At 45.1% G+C, this 24,472-nt stretch overlaps 1 protein-coding gene across 1 annotated transcript; it reads left to right on the plus strand.

Annotated features, from left to right (window-relative positions):
- The first annotated feature begins 12,769 nt into the window (after positions 1-12,769).
- On the plus strand, positions 12,770-23,822 carry LOC126482129 (ctenidin-3-like). Its single transcript, XM_050106106.1, has 2 exons — positions 12,770-12,829; positions 23,427-23,822. The coding sequence occupies exons 1-2, from the start codon at positions 12,770-12,772 to the stop codon at positions 23,820-23,822; spliced, it is 456 nt and encodes a 151-aa protein (XP_049962063.1).
- Positions 23,823-24,472: the final 650 nt, after the last annotated feature.

Here is a 24,472-nt window from a genome sequence, read left to right on the forward strand (position 1 = left end):
GTAAGGACGACCAAACAACAAAATATGATGAGAAGCATGTTTGTGCAGAAGTTTGTTGATCTGTTTCACAAAACACATTGCCATGGGCTGGGTTGCATCCAGTGTGGTATAGCGGTTAGCGTCCCTGATTCACGTGCTGCCGGCCGCCATTTCACACCTCATCATCAGCAAAACATTTGTTGCCTACCAATTATCAGTTCTGCAAGGTTCTTGAAACATTTTATGCTCGCATAATCTGGAACATTCGATTTTTGTATAAATAACGGCATTCTGGAATATTAGATGTTTCTATGAATAGAACGTGTACCGATTTTTGACACCAATCTCCGCCGCTAGTCGAACGTGCCGTGAAGGATTAGCTCAGCCACTGCGGAGGTATACTGCAACCGTCGAACGACGTTCAGCATCCGACCAATGCAAGTACAACCAACTACTCTGTCAAGTACAATGCCCTACATAAAAATAGACATTCGGAGGACAGAGAATAGCACGCTGGTACGTTTTCCATGTGAGTGCCCTGCACACCTTGCATGCTACTGCATAATGAGAAGGCGATTGTTCGGTGCCCATTATGCTCCAGCTTGTCTACCAGCACAGCAGTATTGTTCATGACAGATGTCAACCATCACACCAATCTACTGCAAACTATTATAGCCGCCATACCCTGGATAATATCCCCCCCCCCCCCCAACATGCCGTTGCCATTCCCCTTCGCTGTACAGAGGTATCAGCTGTCTCCTAGCTGCTGAATACAGGAAAACTAAGATAGGCGACGATTTATCGAGATGAGGCCAGCACAGACGAAAGTCCTACATGCACGACATTCACCAAAATGTCAGGAAATCTCATTGACGTCATTATCAATAGCAAACCTGTCTGGATGCAATTTGACTCAGGGACTTCCTTTCCTGGGATGTAGAATGCTTATCATAGTCATTGAAAGAGGATGATTCATGATACGAAAGCGCTGTGCAGAAGATCGCAAATGGAAAATATGTCCTGCTAAGAGGAACATGCACTCCAAAAATAACTATTAACGGCGAAATGCAGCCATACAAGTATCTTGTTTTAACGGAGTGTTGTCTTCATGCTATTCTTGGATTGGACTTCCTGCACACCACAAGCATTCATAAATGTTGAAGATCAGAGCTCCAGACTGACGAAGCTATTCCAACAAGCACACGTAACAAAGATGGTCTGGGTGGCTCTTTGCCATTGAATGTTATCACGCCATTATCAGTGAAACGATTTCCAGGTCCCATTTGACATGCTCAGTTAAACTGGGAAGGTACTGTCGACTGCAAAAACCAACTCAGACTCACAAAATAAATCTAGATGCCAGCGAAGATCATAGGAAACTTAGGTGGTCAAAGACCACTTTGGATCACGAATTGTCAGAGCAGCCACAACTCATCCCAAAAGGTAAGTGTTAGGGACGACCGAACTAGGCTGCGAAGGGCATGTTAGCGTTATCAATGAAGAGCCGACCTCCACTGACACAGAAGCCATTGCAGGGGAAGAAACTACTATCAGAATCCCAATAGAATCTGGTCAGACGGAGGAACAATTTCAGAGAGAAGTATCCATTTTAAGCCAATTTTTGGATGGTTTGAAATCTGTAATCGGGGAAAGGCAGGTCAAGTGGTTCATGATAAAACACTGTATCAGCACTGGATCACCCACCAATTCTCCATTGCTCATAAACAGTGCTGCTGACTGAATGACGGATAAACCAGGAAGAAGTGCAGAAGATGCTGTAAGAACCTTCAGAGAGTCCTTTGTCCTCTGCTGTGGTCCTTGAGAAGAAGAAAGACAGCTCATGTCTGCATCGACTACCGATAACTGTACAAAATCATGAAGAAAAATATCAATCCATTTATGAGCACTGATGCTTGAAAGGTGAGTAAAAATGGGTCTGAGCACTATGGGACTCAACTGCTGTGGTCATTAGTCCCCTAGAACTTAGAACTACTTAAACCTAACTAACCTAAGGACATCACACCCATGCCCGAGGCAGGATTCGAACCTGCGACCGTAGCAGCAGCGCGGTTCCGGACTGGAGCGCCTAGAACCGCACGGCCACCGCGGCCGGCGAAAGGTGAGTATTTTTCAGCTATAGACATGCAGGTTAATGAGGCTGACCAGGAAACGACTGCCTTCATAACTCCTGATGGCCTCTATTGGTTTAAGATTACGTTGTTTGGATAGTATAATGCTTCAGCCACCTTGGAATGTACAGTGGACAACCTGCTTCGAGATCGTAAATGACCAGTGGGTCCTGGTTATCTGGATGACAAATGTCGTTTTTTGCAGGACATTTGTGGCCTGACAATCGTGCTGTAGTGTGTTCAGGAAGAAAGCCTCTGCCTGAATTCGAAAAAGTGCCTCTTTGCCATCCAAGAACTAAAAATTTTGGCGAATCTAGTAAATGGCAGTGAAGTCTCTGGTGTCGCAAGGCTCGGAAGTTGCATGCGCGCCAGACGGTATGGACCTGGATACACACTAGGGGTTTCTGTCAGCCGGTGCGACTGTGCCGCGAGCCTCGCCATGCGAGTTCGCCACTCTCCGTACCTCGTGAAGTCCGCGGACAATCGCGTTTCCTGCGGTCATGTACTTGGGCGGACGCGCGGCGCCACCGGGACAGTCTGGTACTCGCCGTAGTTCGCTTGCGCATCTCGGCCGTACTGCGTTCCAGGTCCGCGTACATACTGTCGTTGTTTGGAGTGTTGCTGCGTTGTTATTGTCTCGCCGTGTTTGTCCCCAGTTCTTGCTTTCTTCAAAAAATGGCTCTGAGTACTATGGGACTCAACTGCTGAGGTCATTAGTCCCCTAGAACTTAGAACTAGTTAAACCTAACTAACCTAAGGACATCACAAACATCTATGCCCGAGGCAGGATTCGAACCTGCGACCGTAGCGGCCTTGCGGTTCCAGACTGCAGCGCCTTTAACCGCACGGCCACTTCGGCCGGCTCTTGCTTTCTTGCCTCGTGTGGTGTCCTGGTCGGTCGTAGTGCCTACCATCCGCTATTTGTTCGTCTGTCTTGTCTGTTCGTTGTTAGCGATACCTCCAGTGGCTTCCCCGCCTGGCGGCTTCGAGATTCCACTCTCCGCCGTGCACCGCTCGTCGGTCGCTCGCGGCTATAACAGGGGCCATCCAAGTGCAGAGGTTCCAGATAAAATAAGAACAATCACAGATTTTCTGACTTCCTGGCGCACTCTTGATGTGATAAGCTTTCTCATAATGTACTACACTCCTGGAAATGGAAAAAAGAACACATTGACACCGGTGTGTCAGACCTACCATACTTGCTCCGGACACTGCGAGAGGGCTGTACAAGCAATGATCACACGCACGGCACAGCGGACACACCAGGAACCGCGGTGTTGGCCGTCGAATGGCGCTAGCTGCGCAGCATTTGTGCACCGCCGCCGTCAGTGTCAGCCAGTTTGCCGTGGCATACGGAGCTCCATCGCAGTCTTTAACACTGGTAGCATGCCGCGACAGCGTGGACGTGAACCGTATGTGCAGTTGACGGACTTTGAGCGAGGGCGTATAGTGGGCATGCGGGAGGCCGGGTGGACGTACCGCCGAATTGCTCAACACGTGGGGCGTGAGGTCTCCACAGTACATCGATGTTGTCGCCAGTGGTCGGGGGAAGGTGCACGTGCCCGTCGACCTGGGACCGGACCGCAGCGACGCACGGATGCACGCCAAGACCGTAGGATCCTACGCAGTGCCGTAGGGGACCGCACCGCCACTTCCCAGCAAATTAGGGACACTGTTGCTCCTGGGGTATCGGCGAGGACCATTCGCAACCGTCTCCATGAAACTGGGCTACGGTCCCGCACACCGTTAGGCCGTCTTCCGCTCACACCCCAACATCGTGCAGCCCGCCTCCAGTGGTGTCGCGACAGGCGTGAATGGAGGGACGAATGGAGACGTGTCGTCTTCAGCGATGAGAGTCGCTTCTGCCTTGGTGCCAATGATGGTCGTATGCGTGTTTGGCGCCGTGCAGGTGAGCGCCACAATCAGGACTGCATACGACCGAGGCACACAGGGCCAACACCCGGCATCATGGTGTGGGGAGCGATCTCCTACACTGGCCGTACACCACTGGTGATCGTCGAGGGGACACTGAATAGTGCACGGTACATCCAAACCGTCATCGAACCCATCGTTCTACCATTCCTAGACCGGCAAGGGAACTTGCTGTTCCAACAGGACAATGCACGTCCGCATGTATCCCGTGCCACCCAACGTGCTCTAGAAGGTGTAAGTTAACTACCCTGGCCAGCAAGATCTCCGGATCTGTCCCCCATTGAGCATGTTTGGGACTGGATGAAGCGTCGTGTCACGCGGTCTGCACGCCCAGCACGAACGCTGGTCCAACTGAGGCGCCAGGTGGAAATGGCATGGCAAGCCGTTCCACAGGACTACATCCAGCATCTATACGATCGTCTCCATGGGAGAATAGCAGCCTGCATTGCTGCGAAAGGTGGATATACACTGTACTAGTGCCGACATTGTGCATGCTCTGTTGCCTGTGTCTATGTGCCTGTGGGTCTGTCAGTGTGATCATGTGATGTATCTGACCCCAGGAATGTGTCAATAAAGTTTCCCCTTCCTGGGACAATGAATTCACGGTGTTCTTATTTCAATTTCCAGGAGTGTATATTACTGGAGATTCATAAAGGACTTCTGTACCGAAGCACGTTGCTCACTACAGTGTGACGACAGTTTTTCCTGGGTCGAGGAGAGCAAAAGATCTTTCCTTGTCCTTAAGAATTCGCCAACATCCTGTCCAGCCCTAGGACAGTATGGTGGGAACGGAGAGACAGAGCTCCACTCTGACACTAGCAGCTATGGGATAGGTGCAGAAAGGTATTGAAAAGTCTCCCGAAGTCCGAGATGAACTGCTCTGCAACAGAGAAAGAGTGCTTTGCAAACAAAATAAAGCTGACTGCCTTACAAGAAATTCTTTGGTGGAATACAGCAGCACGTATGAAATTTCGGTCAGCACTGCGTTAATGACATTGCTGCTGAAAAGAGAAAATATCCAGCACTACTGAAAATTATAGTAGCGTCGAAGAAGAATGCAGCTGGCAAAACGGAATGTCCTAGTAGAGCATTGAACTGTGTTGCACCAATTCAGCAAAACGGCCTCATAGGGAGAGGGGTGATGTCACTGTGGTGACCATGCACTATGACATAAGAAGTATTCAGAGTGCAAGACCGGGAAGCTGTTGAAACAACAAAAGCTAGCCATCACCTCAGAAAAGTGAAGCTGGGAAATACTAATACTACAGCTCCAGCTAAACTCCTCCAAGACCTGGGTAGCGACAAGAGCAGAACAAATTAATTCATCTATATGGCTTATTGTCTCTTCTGGGGTGGGGATGCTGCAGTTGGAGAACTACTGGTCCACAGACTCCCATGTACTGCAAATCAGACTCTCAATGTGTTCTCAAATGATCACTGACATTCTCTGCACGTGACCATAATTGTGATGCCAAGGACTATCACAAACAGCTGCTGACTTCAAGACAGTGACTACTGCAGAGCCAGATGAAGTACTAAGTCGTCTATCAAAACCTTTGTCGTCTTGTAGCAGCAGGCAACCACCTACGCTGGGGAACACATGCAGACGACTTAACACCTTAGCCCTGCTGGGTCTCTCTCTGAGTGACTGCTTCGTACTGGTGGCATCTTTTGTAGTGAGACATCGGTTCAAGCGCGGACTGGGGGCAGTCCAGTCCTTCTGTCACTGTGCACGGAATTCTGAAGGCTTTTATTGACGTTGATCACTGACCAGTGTGGCCATATACCTTCGATGTCGATGATTTGAGCACCATCTTACCCAGAGCTGTATTTCATGGCCTGAGATGGACCAGCAGTCTGAATGGCTCGTGGGCTGTGCCAGCTATGGCTGTCCTTTTGACTCCTTCCCAGGAGCAACTGATGACGACACCTCTCTGCAGCTCACTATGTCATCGCGGTATCGACAGCCTCTGCTCCAGTGGCGAACACTCTTCTGTGACTAACATGAATAAACGTTTAATTCTGTCAGAGCTGCCATACTAGCGATTGACCACTCGCTTCCAGTCACTACCGTTACCAATCTCGTCCCACATTTTTGAAGGAGACGGTGTTACTTCCTGATCTGTGTATAGCTGTTTCCTCTGCCACAGTAGAGGTCACACCATCGGCATCTACATATGTGTAAGAGCAACTGTGATAAAGTGGGGAGGAAATGGTTGCTCGCCATTCAAGTTGGCTATCATAATTCCACGACACTCTAGCAAGTAGTAACCCAGGACTCGCGAAGACTATGGACAGATGGCTTACATATGTTTGTGTCATGAGAGTACTCTGTCGGTTTACTTGAACGAAATTTCTTCTGAAGCCAAGATTGCTAAATATTATAAGTTTTGATAACGAATTTTGTGTCGGTTCTTGGCAGAACAACATTACAATAAATGGAAAGCTCTAGTTTTCCTTTATTCTACAGGATTACTTTTATTGTGCTAGCCACTTTCTGGCTTACAAAGTCATCTTCAGACGCTTACTGGCCATTGTCGCCAAAGGAGTTACAATGTTTGTAAACTAAACTGGAAAAGAAGTTATAATCTAGATTGAAGCACAAATGCACAGCAAACAACATCTTCGATAGTGTGGTGGTAATACAATGTAAAAAGTAAAATGTTGAACAATAAGTAAATATAAAGCGATTAACGAGGAAAATACTTCAACACAAAACTGGAAAAGCAAACCTACATAACAGTTTATATTAATAAATAAAACCAACAAAACAAAATAAAATCAGTACTTGAAAGGGCTACTTCAGGAGGTATAAGAACACGGAGAGTGATACACAAACCGATTAAAAGAAAGAATTATCATGTAACTACAGAATCTATGAGGAAGTTAAGCAATATCAGTAACGTAAACAGAAAGGAATAAATGTAGGGAAATGGAGAAGTGTGAGGGAACATACAGTAAATACCATCATTGATAGTGTGGTGATACTGTATCTTAAAAAGTAAAAAAATTACCGATGTACAAATATAAAAGGAGCAAACGGGGAAAAAACATTAACACTGTACTCAGAACTGGGGGAGAAAAACCAATGTTAAGTTATATTTAATGCTTTGCTACAGTCCACGTAGTGTTTGGTTTAACAACTGATGAAACGTAGGGGCTAGCAAGACAGAGAGATAATGTATGATAGATAGATAGCGCCGGCGCGGTGTATATCCTTGAAAGAAAGATTTTTTGTTGTTGCACGAACGAGCTGCACACTTCGTGTTAATGATCTGTTGAGTTGTACAATGATACTGTGTGATTTTGTAGCGCTGTCAGTATCATTTTTAACGATGTCTCCTTCCTTGTTACATTTCATTACATTCAATGAGTGGACAAAAGTCATAGCTACGTGCACGTATATACATGGCGGCAGTATAGCGTACACACAGTATAAAAGGGCAGAGCTGTCATTTGCCCTCATTTGATTCATGTGAAAAGGTTTCCGATGTGATTATGGCCGCAAGACGGCAAGTACAACAGACTTTGAACGCGGAATGGTAGTTGGAAGCTAGATGCTCGTGACCACGTCGGAACGGCGTTTATGGAGACGATCATCGGCCTATTGTAGCAAAAACGTGGTTCACTCGAAGCGCCGACACGTTTCCTTTGACCTGGTGCTACCTGGTGGTGGTTCCATGATGATGTGGACTGTGTTTACATTGGTCACCGAGAGTCTCCAGAAACGGTCTCAGAAAAAAGAGAGGGTGAAAAATGTTTACTCCAAGTCGAAATGTTTCACCTTTGCTTAGAGAAACATCATGTGCCTAAAATAGGTATTAAAAATATACACTGATGAGCCAAAACATTATTATTACCTGCTTAATAGCTTGTTTGTCCGACTCTGGAACGAATCGCATCACTGATTCTGCATATCACGGATCTGATAGTTTGTTTTTAGATTTGTGGAGGCATGCGGCGTTGGATGCCTACTAAAAGGGCATGAAATTCGCGTAAATAATTGGCCGCTGATTTGCGTACGCTGTGATGGCACCCGATAGCGACCCAGATTGGTTCCATAGGATTTTCATCAGGCGAATTTGGTCCCCGAGACATAAAACTGAGTTCACTATAATGGTCCTCAAACCACTGTGGCACAGTTCTGGTTCTGAGACACGGACAGTTATACTGCTGAAAGATGACATCGCCGTCGGGGAAGACGCCAAGCATGAAGGGATGCTGGTGGTTTCCAGCTGTCAGCCCGTCTTCGATTACTACCACAGGTCTCACGCAATCGCAAGCGAATGTCTCCCGTAGCATAGTTCTGCTCGCACCAGCCTTCGTTCATGGTGAGTTGCCCGTTTCGATCCGTCGTTCACCTTGATGATGCCGTTAGTGGAGACGACCATCGACCTGTTGTAGCAAAGAGGTGATTCATTCGAAGAGCCAACACATTTCCGTAGATCTACGGTCGAATCTCGATGATCCCGTGCCCACTGCAATCGTAAGACGATGCTGTTGGGTAAAATGTGAACACGTTGTGGTAGTCGGCCGCGGAGGTCTATGTTCAACAATGTACGACGAACAGTGTTCTTTGAAACACTTTTGCGATTATCAGCATTGTGCTCTTTCGGCAGAGCAGAAAACCCCCCGAAACCCACGTTCTGCGTGCCGTGGACGTCCAACCATTTAGCGTCTAGTGGTAGTTTCACTATTATTCTACCTCTTTCCTTAGATGCTCAAGACAGTAGTTCGTGAACATTCGACCAGCTTCGCCATTTACGAGATATGCGTTCACAAGCTTTGCGTAATAATAATCTGCCCTTTGTCAAAGCCGTTTATCTCAACGGATTTCCTTGTTTGCAGTCCATTTCTTCGCTTGGGTGATCCCCCGTCCGTGTCTGCTCCGCTTGTATGCTTTTGTTACCGCTTCGATGTCTGGATTTATAGATGCATCTCACGTCCAGGTCAGTTCTGTTCCCGGCTGTTCGTTTGCGTCAGTAATAAACGTGCTACTAGTGCTGACTATTGTGTTTCACTGACAACCCTGGCTTCTGTTTTGGCTTTGATTGCGGTTTCGGCGTCGCAATTTATACGTTACTGTGCTTCGATGCTACAAATATTTCTCATGTCTCCAATATCGTGCAAACATAAATGTAATTCTAGGACTGAAATCAACACCTAGAAAAAAGACCAAAAAGGATCAAACATTAGTAAATGAAGGAATCAGATATATGGATAAACATGTATTCATCAACAAATCACATCACATTAAATGTCTTGTGGGAAACAGAGTAGAATTCAGCAGTAACCTGAACACCCTGTGGTACAACTGCTTCTACAGCATTCACGAGTTTTCTCGTAAAGGCTCGCAGTAAAAGGTATTTGCTTTTAATGTAATTAGCACTGCTATGAATCTTATCACTCCAAATTCAAATAGTTTGAATACCATAATTCTTTGCTACTCAGAGTCCTTTCAGAAGTGATAGGTCGCCGTTTTCTTCAGACCTGAAAGTAAAGTAGTGCTAGAGGTGAAGTATACATTGTGCGCTAGAAACATATATTTTCAGCCAAATCTTCGGTTGCTAAGCTAACGCATCAAAATTGAGTAATTGGGGAATTGTATATAATATTATCAGACAGGTGTAAAACTGTTAGTACTTACAGGAACAATTGTGTAAGTCAAAAGGTAACAGGAAAGCTTCAGTGACTGACAGTTATTGTATCTGCAGTCAGTTAATAACTAACAAGTGAAAATGCGAGTTCATGTAAATCATATGTCTCTTTACATACTATACTAATAACATCTTAGTTTCAAACATACAGTTGTTTTCACACACTTAAGACTAAGAAAGACATTGTAACCAACAAACATACGAGCTCAGGTACAAGAAATTCCTTTGCAAAATCAATTGTGTGGAGTACACTGCTCCATGGACGTGAATGTTGGAAATTGGAAATGACCTGAAACTGCTGAAATATAGACATCACGGAAAATGAGTAAAACAAGCTGGACAGAAAGAAAAGCCGACCTGAAAGTCTTAAGGGAAATAAAGAAGAGAGAAAATTGTGAAAGAAAATGGAAAAAATTAAAAGAAATGAAAAGTTTGTGGGCCATGTCATTTGTAAGTAGGCTGTTTAGGTTTTTTATTTGTAACGCCACCTCTGTATGAAAATCACTGGCTGTGCTGTGTGCAGTCTGTGGCTGCTTTGCATTGTTGTAATATTCGCCATTGTAGTGTTGGGCAGCGGCAGCTGGATGTGAACAGCGCGTAGCGTTGGGCAGTTGGAGGTGAGCCGCCAGCAGTGGTGGATGTGGGGAGAGAGATGGCGGAGTTTTGAAATTTGTCATGAACTGCTATATTTATATATGATGATATCAAGGTAAATACATTGTTTGTTCTCTATTAATATCTTTCATTTGCTAACTATCCCTATCAGTAGTTAGTGCCTTCCATAGTTTGAATCTTTTATTTAGCTGGCAGTAGTGGCGCTTGCTGTATTGCAGTAGTGGGAGTAACCAAGATTTTTGTGAGGTAAACGATTTGTGAAACGCATAGGTTAATGTTAGTCAGGGCCATTTTTTTTTTGTAGGGATTTTTGAAAGTCAGATTGCGTTGCGCTAAAAAAAATATTGTGTGTCAGTTTAAGCACAGTCATGTATAATTGTTCAAAAGGGGACGTTTCACATTATACACAACACTTAAATATTCTTGAAGGGAAAGTGCCGCGGAAGAAAGAGAGAGGATGGTCTAGAAAGATGTATTTGGAAGACATTGAGAAAAGGAGTGGGTATGACAATTACACGAGAAATGAAACGAACAGTCAATGACAGAAGAGTGTGGTGGCACCGACAAGATATTAGCCTTTATGATAAGTGTGTGGATGGAAAAATATTACCTACATTATTGATGGAACGATTGTCTGTGAACGATTGTTAACTGAACTTATTAGTGAAGGCAGACATGACGTGGGCAACGTCTTAAAATCAAATAGGAAGCATCTCTTAACTACAAGTTTTGTCTTGCACTTAAGAGATGCTTCCTGTTGGATTTTAACAAATTTTGTCTCGTACATAAAACGTTTAGTGAATTCTATTTAACAACTGTTTTTCAAGCAATAAGTGCGCCTGACTGTTTAAAAAGTTACAGATTATATTTTCCTCACACTAATACACTCTAAGAAATAACAAAAAGAAGGTACAGCACGAAAGCATTGATCCACCTCTGGCCATTCTATAAGCTGTTATTTGGCTTGACATTGATTGAAACAGTTGTTGGATGTCCTCCTGAGGGTTATCCCCAACTAGCGTGTCGGAAAGTAAAATCTCGGGACGGTTGGAGGCATCTGTTCATAATGGTCCAAGCTTCCGCAGTTAGGGAGAGATACGACAACCTAGCTGGCCACGATAGTGTTTGTCAAACACGACGACAAGCAGTAAAAACTTTCGCGTGTGCAGGGGGACATTATCTTGTTGAAATGTGACCCCAGGATGGCTTGTCGTGAAGGGCAGAAAGACGGGGCATAGAATATCTTCGGTGGAACAGCAACCTGACTGTCACGCGCCATACGACCCGACAAACAGCAGTGATGGTCTGGAGAGTGACTGCTCTTCATAACAGGACCTCTTTTGTAGTCAACTCAGCACCCTTACAGCACAGCGATACGTCGACGATATTCTACGCCCCGTTTTGTGCCATTCATGACATGCCATCCTGGGGTTAGATTTCAGCAAGATAACGCCCACCCGAACAGTGTTAGACTTTCTACTGCTAGTCTTTGTACCTGCCAAACACTATCTTGGCCAACAAATCCCGTTTGAGGTTTGGTGCATAAGGGCTCATCAACCACCTGGGAATTTTGGCGACCCAACGAGCCAATTGGACATCCGAAACTCTGCCAGTAAACGCCAAGCCGAATAACGGCTTATGTAAAGTGCAGAGGTGGACCAACGCGTTACTGACTTGCCCCACATTCGAAGTTTTTTCTCTTGAATAAATCATCCAATTTTTCTGAAATTGTAGTGTTTATTTTTCTGTACGTATACATTACATCTACACGGTAGAGGTATCCTTCTTTTTCTTAGAGTGAATATTATTACTCTGTACCGTTATTTCTTATGTAGTGGTCAACTATTACTTCGCTGCTATTCGCCTTTGGCTCACGAGCAAAGCAATATGTTACAGACGGGTACGCCGAAACCTTCACTTTCTGCATTTGCGCCGACATTGATGCTCAGTCACCATTGACAGTATATCTACAATTGATACAGCATTGCTCTGTCGATGGAATATTCTAATCCAACATGAAAGAGGACCACATCCTACACGTTCAGCATGGTACTGACTTTGTTCATTTGTGTCCTTTATTCTAGAGCGTAGTTGCTAAAAGTTTCTACCTGTACGGAATTTTGTGATAATCAGTGACGTTGATTGTGAAAGACAGCAGCTACATCCCCACTGAAATTTTCTGGGATTGACAATTTTGCAAAAGCTATTCGCGCATTTAGCAGTGATGTATGTCTTAGTCTTACATTCGTTGAAGAGAATCTATCTGGAAGTAAGCATGTTGTAAAAAAATACGTAGTTGCGGATGTTGTGAATGATTTCAGGCATTTTCAAATCATCCACATCGAAACTTGTTCGTCATACATGTTTGTGCTGGAGCAGATCAATGAGTACACATTTAGCGCAGGTAACAGCTGCTAAACGCTGACAAGGACGAGGACGTCGTATATAAAGCGAGCAATGTCATTCGACGTCGGTCCTGCTTATAACGTCTACAAGATCGTCATGGTCAGATACCTGGTGAGCGCCACTGATCAATATTGTACAGAATCAGCCATCACTTTTGTCACTCATATAACTGCCAGGAGAGTAGCAGTATTAAGGAACAATTAATATCGTTTTATCTCAGTTCTTAGGATTAAGTGTGAAATTCCCTCCTGTCTATTAACCAGCAAGATCTCACTCTATTCTTCCAAATGTTTTTAAACTGTTAGAAATTTCTGAAATATTTTTTCCGCATACATGCTGTAGCTAGAAACCACTGTCATTATGTTATTATTTCAGTATAAAACTATCACTGACACCAAATATTAGCAACTGTACGACGTTATCCAATAATGCAAACTCTCCTGAGCTGAAAGTAAAACTGTAACAAACCTGATTCTGTGCCTGCTTTCTAATCTCATGTAGATTTATAGCATTACGTAAACTGAGTGTCAGTCTGTGGTGAACCAGATTTTTTGCCTGTTTTGTAATATTAACTAGATTTACAGTATCGTGAGCTATCTATTACCAGTCACGGGCGCAAAAATGGATTAAGTTTGCGTATAATTGTTTCAATACACTGAAGTGGCAAAATCCATGGGATAGCGATATGAGCGTATTCAGATGGCGGTACTATCATACACACAAAGTACAAAAGAGCATTGCATTTGTGGAGCTGCCATTTGAACTTAGGTAATTCATGTGAAAATGTTTCCGACGTGTTTAATGCCGCACGACGGCAATTAACAGACTTTGAACGTGGAAAGGTAGTTGGAGCTAGACGCATGGTACATTCCGTTTATGAAATCGTTAGAGAACTCACTATCCCGAGACCCACAGTGTCAACAGTGTCGAGAACACAAAATTTCAGGCATCACCTCTCACCAAGGCCAACGCAGTGGCAGACGACAAGCACTTAACGACCGAGATCGGCGGCGTTTGAGTAAGAGTTATCAGTGCTAACAGACAAGCAACACTGCGTGAAATAACAGCAGAAATCCATGTGGGACGTTCGATGAACGTAGGACAGTGCAGCGAAATTTGGCGTTAATGGCCTACGTCAGTAGGCGACTGACGCAAGTGACTTTGCTAACAGCATGACACAGCCTGCAGCGCCTCTCCTGGTCTCGTGACCATACTAGTCGGACGCTAGTCTACCGGAAAGCCGTTTCTTGGTCAGATGGGGAACGATTTCAGTTGATAAGAATTGGTGATAGCGTTCGAGCGTGGTGAAGATCCCACGAAGCCATGGACCCAAGTTGTCAATAAGGCACTGTGCAAACTGGTAGTGGCTCTATAATGGTGTGATCTGTTTACATGAAATTGTCTGAGTCCTCTGCTCTAATTAAATCGACCATCGATTGGAAATGTTTATGTTTGGCCATTCATGGACTTCGCGTACCGAAACAACATGGAATTTTAAAGATCACAAACCGCCATTTCAACGGGCCATAGTTGTTCTCGAATGGTTGGAACAACATTCTGGACAATTCAACCGAATGATATTGTCGACCAGATCTCCTGACGTCGATCTGAACGAACTTATGTGGGATATAATTGAGATGTCAGTTCGTGCAAGAAATCCTACACTGGTAACTCTTTCGCAATTACTCACAGCTGTGGAGGCAGCATGACTCTGTACTTCTGCAGGGGATTTACAACGACATGCTGAGTAGATCGCTCGTCGAATTGTTGCTCTAGGCCGGTCAAAAGGAGGTCCGACACGAAATTAGGAGGTATTGCATGACTTTTCTCACCTCACTGTATATTGTAGCCGTTAACAGATTAATCAGCAGTATTGTACGCTTTTTTCATGAGATGCAGGCGCAGACGTTTTCAGAAGTACGAGGGCAGTTCAATAAGTAATGCAACACTTTTTTTTCAGGGCCAATTTTGGTTCAAAAAACCGGAAATTTCTTGTGGAATATTTTCAAACATTCCCGCTTCGTCTCGTATAGTTTCATTGACTTCCGACAGGTGGCAGCGCTGTACGGAGCTGTTAAAATGGCGTCTGTAACGGATGTGCGTTGCAAACAACGGGCAGTGATCGAGTTTCTTTTGGCGCAAAACCAGGGCATCTCAGATATTCATAGGCGCTTGCAGAATGTCTACGGTGATCTGGCAGTGGACAAAAGCACGGTGAGTCGTTGGGCAAAGCGTGTGTCATCATCGCCTCAAGGTCAAGCAAGACTGTCTAATCTCCCGCGTGCGGGCCGGCCGTGCACAGCTGTGACTCCTGCAATGGCGGAGCGTGCGAACACACTCGTTTAAGATGATCGACGGATCACCATCAAACAACTCAGTGCTCAACTTGACATCTCTGTTGGTAGTGCTGTCACAATTGTTCACCAGTTGGGATATTCAAAGGTTTGTTCCCGCTGGGTCCCTCGTTGTCTAACCGAACACCATAAAGAGCAAAGGAGAACCATCTGTGCGGAATTGCTTGCTCGTCATGTGGCTGAGGGTGACAATTTCTTGTCAAAGATTGTTACAGGCGATGAAACATGGGTTCATCACTTCGAACCTGAAACAAAACGGCAATCAATGGATTGGCGCCACACCCACTCCCCTACCAAGAAAAAGTTTAAAGCCATACCCTCAGCTGGTAAAGTCATGGTTACAGTCTTCTGGGACGCTGAAGGGGTTATTCTGTTCGATGTCCTTCCCCATGGTCAAACGATCAACTCTGAAGTGTATTGTGCTACTCTTCAGAAATTGAAGAAACGACTTCAGCGTGTTCGTAGGCACAAAAATCTGAACGAACTTCTCCTTCTTCATGACAACGCAAGACCTCACACAAGTCTTCGCACCCGAGAGGAGCTCACAAAACTTCAGTGGACTGTTCTTCCTCATGCACCCTACAGCCCCGATCTCGCACCGTCGGATTTCCATATGTTTGGCCCAATGAAGGACGCAATCCGTGGGAGGCACTACGCGGATGCTGAAGAAGTTATTGATGTAGTACGACGTTGGCTCCGACATCGACCAGTGGAATGGTACCGTGCAGGCATACAGGCCCTCATTTCAAGGTGGCGTAAGGCCGTAGCATTGAATGGAGATTACGTTGAAAAATAGTGTTGCGTAGCTAAAAGATTGGGGAATAACCTGGTGTATTTCAATGCTGAATAAAACAGCCCCTGTTTCAGAAAAAAATGTGTTACATTACTTATTGAACTGCCCTCGTATAAATGGAAGAGAGTAAGTGATTATCCTCATGACTGATACGTAATGAGTTGTTTCATTTCGTTGTGTCTGTTCTTTGCCAGCATGAATCGAGCAAGTATCGACACGATTTACATGTGTCCCTGTCGATTGGAGCATGTTAGCTCTAATACACAGTTTCCGTGTTCTGCTTATACGCTTCCATAGTTAAGAGCTGGGTTGGAACCCGCCCTCTCTACTCTCAGAGCACCCATCACCCACTCGCTTACTATATAAATAAATAAAATGGTCATCATGACAGAATGCCGTGCGAAGATCCTGAGTTCGATTCCCGGCCGCGTCGGAGATTTTTCTCCGCTTGGGGACTGCGTGTTGTGTTGTCTCCTTTATCGTATCACCTTCATTCACAAGCAAGTCGCCGAAGTGGTGTCAACTAAAAAGACCTGCATAGGGCCACACGCACTACCATTACTTGTTCTCCCTCAGCAAATTTAGAAACATTCGTATCCAATTACGTTAGAAACATCGCTTTACAGCTATTGTGCTCTGTGTTTTGTTGAACGTATCTCAGCTGACCATATACACACTGAAATAGGACGGATGAGTACCCTATAGCCACTAAATGACTTTTAGTGATTATTGCGAAACGATAAACCGCTTCTAAGTGCACGTGAGCAAAATGCGTGTCCTGCACACACTCAGCTTCGTATCGCCGGAATTAAATGAACCTAAGTGTATATGTTTTTACTGTCTGCTTCTGTACCTATCACGGTCCCGATTCTATTCCCGGTACTGCCTGGCATTTTTTCCTTGGTGGGAGGATTGGGGTGCCAAATGGGGAGACACTTGAAGGAGAAATTTCGGCTCCAGGTTCCGGGAGGTGCCAACGGCCGGGAGAACGATGTGCCCACTACATGTTCCACATCCTAATAACGCCAATAGTAGACGATGACACGGCGGCTTTTGGCATGCATGATCGGTTAGAGCATGTTGGTAGCAGCAACAGAACTGCTGCCTGAGTGACGCTGTTAATCAAATAATTTGGACCATGCTGTCAAGTTGCAAATGTGATAGCAGAATCGTGAGGGGTGTTAATTGCAATTCGTCTCTGTATTACATTTTTTTTTTTTTGCTTTTAGTATGGCCTTCGGACTTAACCCACTCAGCCAATATTAATTCTGAGAAGGACAGCCTGCCAAGTGGTTTTTCCTTATCCACTTTCGTTGCTAACGTAAAACCCAGCAACTTGTGGTGGAGGACCCTGTCTTTATTGGCTACTTGTCTGACATATTACTGACACGAACATGCCAGACCCTAATGCCATTAAGGAGGAAAACTTGCACCAAATAATGCCAATGCACAGAATGTCCGCGAGCATCGGTCTTCATTCGTAATGCGAACACAGTATTTAGAGTGCAATATACCGGGTGATCAAAAAGTCTGTATACATTTGAAAACTTAATAAACCACGGAATAATGTAGATAGAGAGGTAGAAATTGACACGCCTGCTTCGAATGACATGAGGTTTTATTAGAACCAACCATATTGCTAGACGAGTGAAAGATCTCTTGCGCGCGTCGTTTGGTGATAATCGTGTGCTAAGCCACCACTTTCGTCATGCTTGGCCTCCCAGGTCCCCAGAACTCAGTCCATGCGATTATTGGCTTTGGGGTTACTTGAAGTCGCAAGTGTATCCTGATCGACCGACATCTCTAGGGATACTGAAAGACAACATCCGACGCCAATGCCTCACCATAACTCCGGACATGCTTTACAGTGCTGTTCACAACATTATTCCTCGACTACAGCTATTGTTGAGGAATGACGGTGGATATCTTGAGCATCTTTGCTTTGTCTAGTATGTTATGCTAATTATTGCTATTCTGATCAGATGAAGCGCCATCTGTCGGACATTTTTTGAACTTTTGTATTTTTTTGGTTCTAATAAAACCCCATGTCATTCCAAACATGTGTGTCAATTTTTATCTCTCTATCTACATTATTCCGTGATTTATTCAGTTTTCCAATTTATACTGACTTTTTGATCACCCGGTATTTAAATTCCATCGCCAAGACACTGTGCCAAAACCTGCATCCAAAGCAAATAAAGAGGGTTTGCTGCAGTAATATAATATAAGATAGATGAGACTCGGATATGGTATTTCAGTTTCACATTTGCGTTGGTTTTGTATTGCAAATCAAAATATGTATCCCAGTTCTTTGAATATATGTCGTTGCACTTACCGAGTTATCGGCTGGAAGACTAAAGTTACTAGCTATATACGAAAAAGTGAGTGACTGTTTCTAATCAAACTTATCCAACCAGTACACCCTCTCGCTGTTGTAACCATATAGGAAATATTACGCCAATTGCTACAATGTGAACTACTCTTGGGTAACGGCTTTTCAGTTCACCTACTCGGTGCCGGCTAGAGTGGCCGTGCGGTTCTAGGCGCTGCAGTCTGGAACCGAGCGACCGCTACGGTCGCAGGTTCGAATCCTGCCTCGGGCATGGGTGTGTGTGATGTCCTTAGGTTAGTTAGGTTTAAATAGTTCTAAGTTCTAGGCGACTGATGACCTCAGAAGTTAAGTCGCATAGTGCTCAGAGCCATTTGAACCATTTGAACCTACTCGGTGAACAGATGTCGTGCTGACCTTCTTTCTGAAAATGAGCGTGTAATCGGCCCCTCAGGAGTGCAAAGCCAACGGCCGTGCTGTAGTGGTAACACCGGTTCCTGCCGATCACCGAAGTTAAGCGTTCCCACGCACGGCTAGGACTAGGATGAGTGACCGTCCGCTCTCAAATGGTTCAAATGGCTCTGAGCACTATGCGACTTAACATCTACTGTCATCAGTCCCCTAGAACTTAGAACTACTTAAACCTAACTAACCTAAGGACGTCACACAACACCCAGTCATCACGAGGCAGGGAAAATCCCTGACCCCGCTGGGAATCGAACCCGGGAACCCGGGCGTGGGAAGCGAGAGCGCTACCGCACGACCACGAGCTGCGGACCCGTCCGCTCTGCCGAGCGCTATAGGCACGAGGGATGGATGCACCCTGTAAGCGGCGAACTGAGGAGCTACTGTGCTGAGGACAGACAACAGCTAGGGGTGCGGTGTGCTGACCACATACCCCTTCATATCCGTATCCAGTGATGCCTGTGGGTTGAGGATGGCACGGCGGCCGGTCGCCTGTTTGGGCGGAGTTTAGGCAGAGTTTTGTGACTGCAATGGGATCCGGTTCACAACAGCTTACGTATGTCACCAGCAAAACACTCCTGTACCGATTTTTATTCTTTAAGGTAAGATGCTGTAAGTAAGTTTTTATAAGAAAATAAAGCGCCTGCAATCTGATTAATGAAAGGAAAGCAATACTTACTGACACTGTATTTTAACATACGATTGGTTAGCATAGAATCGTTATTTAGATTCTCTTAAAAAAAATGGCTCTGAGCACTATGGGACTCAACTTCTGAGGTCATTAGTCCCCTAGAACTTAGAACTAGTTAAACCTAACTAACCTAAGGACATCTCAAACATCCATGCCCGAGGCAGGATTCGAACCTGCGACCGTAGCGGTCTTGCAGTTCCAGACTGCAGTGCCTTTAACCGCACGGCCACTTCGGCCGGCTTACATTCTCTCTTCGATGCTTAATGCTCCTTCTTTCTTATAACTTTACAAACATCCCCACATCAAAAAATAACCATTGTTTTTTTTATTTTTTTTAACAGTTCCATCTTTATGGCTCATTCTAAAAAACCTCGCTGCCGCTGTTTAGTTTTTCATTCTAGCACAGACATCACTGTAGTCGACATTTCCCGCCCTCTTTACACTGCCAACACATGGCTATACTATCTTCTGTCTCAGATTGTCTCTCTTGCTATCTCCATCGTTTGCAGTATGAAAACTGAAATAAAATCCGTTTTAACTACTACTTTCTCTTTAGCTGTCTAGTTTAAAACATTTTACTTAAATTACATTCCGTTTTTGTGCTGCGATAAATTATTTAAGGGGTGTAAAAATACACTGCTTGTGAATGAAACTCGCGTGAAAGTACACTGAAGAGCCAAAGAAACTGGTACAGCTGCCTCATATCGTATAGGGCCACCGCGAACACCCAGAAGTGCCGCAACACGCCGTGGCACCGACTCGACTAATATCTGAAGCAGTTGACACCAGGAATTCTGCAAGGCTATACATAAATCCATAAGAGTACAGCACGTTGCAAGGCAGCCCAGATACGCTCAATGATGTTCGTGTCGGGAGAGTTTGGTGGTCAGCGGAAGTGCTTAAACTCAGAAGAGTGTTCCTGGAGACACTCTATAGCAATTCTGAGCGTGTGGGGTGTCGCATTGTCCTGCTGCAATTGCCCAAGTCCGTCGGAATACACAACGGACATAAATGGAAGCACGTGATCAGACAGTACGCTTACGTACGTGTCACCTGCCAGAATCGTATCTAATCGTATCAGGGTCCCATGTCACTCCAACTGCACACGCCTCAGACCATTACAAAGCCTCCACCAACTTGAACGGTCCTCCGTTGACATTCGGGGTCCATTGATTTACGACGTTGTCTCCATACCTGTACACGTCCATCCGTTCGACACAATTTGGAACGAGACTCGTCCGACCGGGCAATATGTTTCCAGTCGTCAACAGTCCCATGTCGATGCTGACGGGCCGAGGTGAGCCGTAAAGCTTTGCGTCGTACAGTGATCAAGGGTACACAAAGGAGAGCCAATATCGATGATGTTTCTTTGAATGGTTCGGACTGTGACACTTGTTGATGGCCCAGTATTGAAATATGCTGCAATGTGCGAAAGAGTTGCATTGCCGTAACGTTGAACGATTCTCTTGAGTCGTCGCTGGCCCCGTTCTTGCAGGACCTTTTTCCGGCCGCAGCGATGTCTGGGATTTCATGTTTTACAGGATTCCTGCCTATTCACAGTACGCACGTGAAATGGTCGCACAGGAAAATTACCACTTCATCGCTATCTCGGAGACGCTGTGTCCTATCGCTCGTGCACCGACTGTAGCACCACGTTCAACCTCACTTAAATCTTGATAATCTGCCATTGCGGAAGCAGTAACCGATCTAACAACTACGCCAGACACTGGTCTTATGTAGGCGTTGCCCACCGCAGCACCGTATCCTGTCTGTTTATATATCTCTGTATTCGAATACGCATGTCTATACCTGTTTCTTTGACGCTTCAGTGTATGTATGCGAAAAAGTGTCACACTATAATAATGAGTCCTTTACCACCAGTACCGTTTTATAGTAGAGAAAACGAAGTGGGGCAGTTTCACATTTCTTCCAGACACAATCATAGAACACACATTTGTCGTTACTGGTATCAGCATTGTACTGGTCGTATTTAGTGAACGTTAAGTATTTGTACGATACTGCAGTGCCTGTATTATTTTGAATTTCGATGCAAACTTCCTTTGGTTGGTAATTCAGAATGACGCAGGCACAACAGTATCTTATTTATCCGGCGACACCGGGCAAGCGACTTTAAAGTAAAATGTCTCACCTGTACGGTAATAGACGTAATGGATGTACGAGTACAGGTTGTGGTTGCATGGTTGACAATATATGGAACTTTGGGGGTAGCTGTGAATCATGAGCGGATAGGCAAAAGGTAAGGTTGCCACACACGATTAGTGGGAACCTCAGTCCGGCACAAATTTTCACTGTCGTCTTTCCATTCTACAGCTAACTGTTGTCGATATTCACAACTGCGGATACATTAAATATAAGCATTTGCTGTAATATGGATTCTGGAGAGTGTTAATACACTACTGGCCATTAAAATTGCTACACCAAGAAGAAATGCAGATGATAAACGGGTATTCATTGGACGAATATATTATACTAGAACTGACATGTGATTATATTTTCACGCAATTTGGTTGCATAGATCCTGAGAAATCAGTACCCAGAACAACCATCTCTGGCCGTAATAACGCCTTGATACGCCTGGGGATTGAGTCAAACAAAGCTTGGATAGTGTGTACAGGTACAGCTGCCCATGCAGTTTCAACACGATACCACAGCTCATCAAGAGTAGTGACTGGCGTATTGTGACGAGCCAGTTGCTCGGCCACCATTGACCAGACGTTTTCAATTGGTGAAAGATCTGGAGAATGTGCTGGCCAGGGAAGCAGTCGAACATTTTCTATATCTAGAAAGGCCCGTACAGGACCTGCAACATGCGGTCGTGCATTATCCTGCTGAAATGTAGGGTTTCACAGGAATCGAATGAAGGGTGGAGACGCGGGTCGTAACACATCTGAAATGTAACGTCCGCTGTTCAGAGTGCTGTCAATGCGAACAAGAGGTGACCGAGACGTGTAGCCAATGGCACCCCATACCATCACGCCGTGTGATACGCCAGTTAGCGATGACGAATACACGCTTCCAATGTGCGTTCACTGCGATGTCGCCAAACACGGATACGACCATCATAATACTGTAAACAGAACCTGGAGTCATCCGAAAAAATTACGTTTTGCCATTCGTGCACCCAGGTTCGTCGTTGAGTACACCATCGCAGGCGCTCCTGTCTGTGATGCAGCGTCGAGGGTAGCCGCAGTCATGGTCTCTGAGCTGAAAGTCCATGCTTCTGCAAACGTCATCGAACTGTTCGTGCAGGTTGTTGTTGTTTTGCAAACGTCCCCATCTGTTGACGTACGGATCGAGACGTGGCTGCACGATCCGTTACAGCCATGTGGATAACATGCCTGACATCTCGACTGTTAGTGATACGAGGCCCTTCGGATCCAGCACGGCGTTCCGTATTACCCTCGTGAACCCACCGATTCCATATTCTGCTAACAGTCATTGGATCTCGACCAAGGCGAGCAGCAATGTCGCGATACGATAAATCGCAATCACGATAGGCTACAATCCGACCTTTATCAAAGTCGGAATAGTGATGGTACGCATTTGTCCTCCTTAGACGAGGCATCACAACAACGTTTCACCAGGCAACGCCGGTCAACTGCTGTTTGCGTAAGAGAAATCGGTTGGAAACTTTCCTCACGTCAGCATGTTGTAGGTGTCACCACCGGCGCCAACCTTGTGTGAATGCTCTCAAAAGCTAATCATTTGCATATCTCTTCCTATCGGTTAAAACTCGCGTCTGTAGCACTTCATGTTCGTGGTGTAGCAATTTTAATGGCCAGTAGTGTATATGCACAAACCCCGACGTGCATAAGTGTATATCCTGTGATTGTGTCTACAGCAAACGAAGGAAGTGAGTCATACTTCCCATCCAGTTTTCTCCACAGATGGAATATTGTTATACCAAAGAAAGGAAGCTTTTAGATGTCTTGATGCCGTTAGTAATGAATTGTACGCTACATCGATCCTTCTGCAGTTCATAAATCATGCACGGCAAGCACACCATAGAGAAATAAACCGTCTTATGGTACCTGTTGTTAAACTGGATGTTCCAGGTGGCGCTCGTGTTGCTGGTTTCCGTCGCCGCAGTCGTCGATGCACAGTGGTGGGACTGCCGCTCCTCGCCTTGGGGCTGCTTCCGTCCTGTGCCAGTCTTTGGTGGCGGTGGTGGATTTTGGAGTGGCTTAGGTTTGGGTAGGGGCAGGGGTGGATTTGGTCGGGGGAGAGGTGGTTTTGGTGGTGGCAGAGGAGGCTTTGGTGGTGGGAGGGGCGGCTTTGGCGGTGGAAGAGGTGGTTTTGGTGGTGGGAGGGGTGGGTTCGGTGGTGGAAGAGGAGGCTTTGGGGGCGGCAGAGGCGGAGGAATTGGAGGTTTCGGTGGAGGAAGAGGTGGAGGATTTGGAGGTGGATTTGCTGGAGGACGTGGTGGTGGTGGTGGCGGCGGTAGGGGATAAACAGAAAGGCTTCTCAGACAGTTTCTGAAAATTTCTCTCCTCCTATTTCGATAAATTAATTGGATATTTCTAAGTAAAAGTTTCATCTGTTCCTTAAAACAAAAGAATCTCTTAAATAAACGTTGCATCTTATTAACAGACTTTATGATATGTACTCAGTAGCTTAAAACATTTATAAATTTGTTTCATTGCATGTGAGTGACCTTTTCAGGCAAAACAGTGCATTCAGTATTTTTGTTTAGTACATAATCCCTTTACTATCCTTATTTGATAATGATTTTAACATGTATGATGGATATCATACGTATAGGCTACAATAATGATTTCTAATATGTGAGCAGTAAAGATGGGAGTGAAGTCTTCGACCTTCTACTTTTTGTTTTCGCTAGAAAGTGGAACATGGTTGTTTTACATACTAGGCTATTTATATTGTTCCAAAAGTTTGTAAATTTCAACATGTCTTCGAAAAGAGACACTACCTATTGCAGAATTCTGTATCTTTCTGAACCTAATTAAGCATGGAAATTCTGAAAACACTTTTGCAGTGGAAAATGTCGCTTCAGATTTCTTCTGCAGGGAGACTTATAACAAAATATTCCATTTATTGTAAGAACTATAAATGTTTTGTATTAGAATTCTGAATACAGATA

This window comes from Schistocerca serialis, chromosome 5 (assembly GCF_023864345.2).
Source record: "Schistocerca serialis cubense isolate TAMUIC-IGC-003099 chromosome 5, iqSchSeri2.2, whole genome shotgun sequence".
In the NCBI taxonomy this organism is placed as follows: domain Eukaryota; kingdom Metazoa; phylum Arthropoda; class Insecta; order Orthoptera; family Acrididae; genus Schistocerca; species Schistocerca serialis.

What these genes read in the sequence shown, in the direction of transcription:
- LOC126482129 (XM_050106106.1), top strand. Translation starts at nt 12,770, where the DNA reads ATGTCATTCGACGTCGGTCCTGCTTATAACGTCTACAAGATCGTCATG. An exon ending in TCGTCATGGTCAGATACCTG is followed by an intron (nt 12,830 to 23,426) that starts GTGAGCGCCACT and finishes TGGATGTTCCAG; the next exon opens with GTGGCGCTCGTGTTGCTGGT.